Source organism: Castanea sativa, chromosome 8, assembly GCF_040712315.1.
Source record: "Castanea sativa cultivar Marrone di Chiusa Pesio chromosome 8, ASM4071231v1".
In the NCBI taxonomy this organism is placed as follows: Eukaryota; Viridiplantae; Streptophyta; class Magnoliopsida; order Fagales; family Fagaceae; genus Castanea; species Castanea sativa.
In genome coordinates this window covers 28701090-28705412 of record NC_134020.1, presented here as the reverse complement: position 1 = coordinate 28705412, position 4323 = coordinate 28701090, and the positions used below count along the sequence as shown (strand labels likewise).

The following is a 4323-nucleotide window of genomic DNA, read 5'->3' as shown; positions in this document are numbered from 1 at the left end:
AGTAAGTTACTACTTAAAGTAACAATAGATTTAGGGTTAAATCTAATTATAAAAACTTCAATTCTCTTATAGTGGATTTACTTTACCTTAAGGATTACTTAATCAAATCCTCCCTAGGTTTTTACCTTGAAACGATTCGTTTTATTGGTTTTTTTAGATCATCATATCGTAGTGTTATTTACTTTTCACTGCTGTGCGTGATATGATTTGTTATTATTTAACCTAGATCTTAATAATTAACATAAGTAATTACTTAGCTAATATATTAAATTAAACAATCTGGTTTAAGGAGTCTAAATAGAACAAATAAGTGGTATCAGAGCAGGTTCACTCTGATTAGATTAACTCTTGAGTGAGATCCTTGATCCTTACTATCATGGATAATTTTAAGTGTCTGTCTGCTTATATTTGTAATGATTTGAATAAAAATGACATTATTGTTTCAGTTGATCTTATTGATGCCTGTGAAAATCTCCGTAAAGAATTTTCTAAATCTATGATAATTGCTGAGAAATTTAAAGAAGAGTTAAAATTTGTTAATCTTAATTAGTGATTCTTGAGAGTGGTGACTTGAAAATTATCCAGTAGTGTTTTTTTTCTTGTGAGAGGTTTTACCCCTTAGTCAACAAATTATCATGTCAAATTTAATTTCTGCTGCATTTATTCGGTGATTTGTGTGTGCCTCTACAATTTGCATGTAATTTAACCTAATCAATCAACTTGGGTAATTGAATTAATTAACCGGACTTAATCTATGACCCAGCACCATTAATAAAAACCAAAGAGTCATTCTTGAGTAGAGCTTTGCTTAGCCTTAAACACCCTTTCATGGTTTGATCTTGATATTGATCTACTTCTTGGATTTTCACCCTTGTGACATATATGTAACCAAGAACATAAAGAATTTGATTTTATTTAAAACCACAAAATTCCTTGTTCACCATCTTGCATTGGTATCCTAGAGATTCCGACGTGTAGCAAACAGGTCATTTAAAAGAAATCCAGGTTTTAGAGTTGGTGTAATAAAGTCCATGAGCTGTCTACTAAGTTATTGGGGTATTTTTACAATGGTTTTGAAAGTTAATCTATGAGGAGGTATAACCTGTTATGGGTATATGAGTCCTCTCTCTCAGAGTTGAGTGGGGCCCACCAATTGTGAGTGAGAGGACTAATATGTATATCCATAACAAGGTATATTTTCCCTTAATCTACAAACTCTTTTTTTTTTGGATTATCTTGTGTTAGGCAAGGAAGTCAATCTCTCTTTAATTTTTTTTTAAAAATATATTCTTACTCAACTAATTTAAACAAGTGAAAATCTTTTAGTAGAATATTAAATCACATCACTCAACTAGGTAAGAGTGACATAGTCCACCATAAATACCATATAATTTTTCCATTCCCCACTAGTAATTTTTCAACTAGAGAAATTCTCTTCTAGTTTTTGACTTTGTTACCATAAAAGAAAAGGATTTAAAGGTTAGAAAAAGAAGAGTGGAAAAATGGGGTTGAAGTTTTCTTCCGTATGATTGGAAAAAAGTGGAGGGAGAAATGAAAGGGGGATGGGTAACATTTTCACTGGACCCACCAAAATCCCTCCCCCAAAATTGGATGAGATGGTTGGGGGAAAAGTTAAGGTGTACTGAACTCACTATTCTGCCCCTCATGTTATTATCTTATTTTATTGTTTTGGTTTTTTTTTATGTTTTTTTTTATACCTATAACAAGATTAAAATTTATAATAAAGTAATGATATTAAGTCTATAAAGAACATGATAGGGGAAATCCCAATAGATTTTGTAAAAAAGTGCAAACAGGTAGACATTTTATTGAAAAAAAATTTAAATCGAATTAATGAAAAAAATCAAATTAATAATATAGATTCAATTAATGTAAAATCAAATTTCGAGCTTAAATATAAAATATATAAAAAAAAAAAACCAATGAAAAATAAATTTAAAAATAAATAATAATATAGATTCAATAAATGCAAAAATCAAAATTTGAGTTTCTAAATAGAGTATAAAATAAGAAATCACTGAATAGGTAGGATAAACTAAAATGGTATCAATTTCAACTAAACTTAAAACAAGTCATAACGAATATGAAATATGCTTGTGAAAATTCATTTGCTAATTAAATCATACAATATTCTATTTGCATGTTCATGTTAAAGTAAGTCTTCAAGTAAAAAGAAAAATTTATGAAAAAAAAAAAAAAAGATGAGGATTCTTATACATAGCAAGGACATTATAATAAACTGATGCAAATTATAATTTATTTCATTTCATTCTTCTTCTTAACCAAACAAATGATTTGTATAAGCATTTTTCATCCTATATTACTTAACTATCCCTCTGATCAAACCCATATATACGATGAAAATCTAATATCTTTTTTATTCTCTCCCTTTGCCGTCATTCTTATATCTTCTATCATATCCTTACCAAACAAAAGTTAAATGGTAGTATATATATTCACATAAACGTGCGTAGTCTAATTCTACCATGACGAAGTTTGAGGCTATTTGTCCTCTGGCTCAAAATTTATATTATATTGTAGAACTTCCAGGAAGTTACAGATCATAAATCTAGAAGCAGGCCTCGTACTCCAACGAAATCTTCATCACGACCAGCCAGTTTGACAAAGACTGGCGACAAAAATAACAAGCAGTATAGTACTAGAATAGATCACTGTACTCTCTCTTTCCCTCTCTCTATTTATCTGTATTTGATTGCTTCTAACATGGAGTCTGATCAACCAAACCCAGAAAATTCCGAGCATGTGAACTCAGATGATCACCAAGGTGCAAGCCAAGCAAGATCCTATGATTGTACCTTTTGCAAGAGAGGTTTTTCTAATGCACAAGCTTTAGGAGGGCACATGAATATCCACAGAAAAGAAAAGGCTGTGCTCAAGCGAGTGGTGACTAATAAAAGCCAACCATCCTCGAATTCTACACTACCAAGAAATTCTTCATGGCCTTTGGAAACCAAGCCTAGTAGTGACGAAAGAAACACAGTGAAATTGCCTTGGATGCTAGCTAGTCAACAAGGTGATAGGGATGAAACCCATGTTGGTGATGAATATTATAATCAAGTTCAGCAACTTCCACTGTTTGTGGAAACTTCTTCGCAAAAAGATCATAAGCCAGGCAGTCGACTTCATACGAATATTGAAAAGGATTTGTCAACCACTAGTACTACTCATGCCTCGTCAGGTTCTGGGATAGACCTTGAACTTAGACTTGGGCCAGAGCATCAGGACCCATCAGCACCAACAGCTACTCAAAAATTCTTCTGAGTCTGAACACAGCACCAAAAGCTACTCAAAAATTCTTCCGAGTTTGAACACAGCACCAAAAGCTACTCAAAAATTCTTCCGAGTTTGAACACAGCACCAAAAGCTACTCAAAAATTCTTCTGAGTTTGAACATATATCATGGTATTGTACTCTCTCACACCTTTATAGAAATTGTTTTTTGGTACTTATTTTTTTTCAATCTCGTTGTAAAGAAGATTTCTATTACCTGGTTATTGTTTTTTCTCATTTTAAACTTCCGTAATCATGAAATAGTATCTCTTGTAACAGTTATACCAAATAATTATCTATGTAACAATTCAGTTATTGAATGTCATGTGATTCAATTTGATACTCTTTTGTTAAAATTGATCCCACCAATCTCTCACATAATTACCATATAGATGACTTGGTATAGCTGTTACAAAAGATACTTTCTCGTGTGTTCGCCTATGTAATCTTTGTAGACTTATGGCATATATGGTGGTGTATTACTTGTGAAACATTTATTTTAAGTATTTCGTTTGTTCTGTTCAAATTACATTTTTGCAGTTTCATGCTGAATTTTTTGCACTACCAACAAAGAAACCAAATTACTTGTTATGTCAATTCTGAACTTTTAGAACAAGGAGAAACGCAGGTGAAGCAACAAAGTTAACCTTAATGTACAGTTGAAATTAGGGTTTAAATGTTTTTTTTAAAATCAAATTAGGGTTTAAATGGGACGTTTCTGAAGACATCTGATATAAATCATAAACCCTAAATATCAATTGAAAGTGAAAACCAGGGCTTATAAGTTATAACACGATAGCTCATAACACAAGAACCAGGATAAGTTGTCTATAGTAGGTACTTTGGATTACTTTCACTATCTGTGAAGAGAATAATTTTCTTAATGACCTGAAGTACTTCCAGAAAAATGGCATATTTGAACACCCAACCAATTGTTGTGGACTAGCATTATCATGTGGATAAGCTTTAGCTCATTAATTACCAAGAGCTTTACATGTTTCTTCTTAGTTT

At 31.6% G+C, this 4323-nt stretch overlaps 1 protein-coding gene across 1 annotated transcript; it reads left to right on the top strand.

Moving 5' to 3' along the window:
* The first annotated feature begins 2745 nt into the window (after positions 1-2745).
* Positions 2746-3303, top strand: LOC142606136 (transcriptional regulator TAC1-like). The gene has a single exon (XM_075777533.1). It carries the CDS (start codon positions 2746-2748, stop codon positions 3301-3303), a length of 558 nt encoding a protein of 185 aa, XP_075633648.1.
* The last annotated feature ends 1020 nt before the right edge of the window (positions 3304-4323 follow it).

Coding starts and splice junctions, on each gene's coding strand:
- LOC142606136 (XM_075777533.1), top strand. CDS start 2,746: ATGGAGTCTGATCAACCAAACCCAGAAAATTCCGAGCATGTGAACTCA.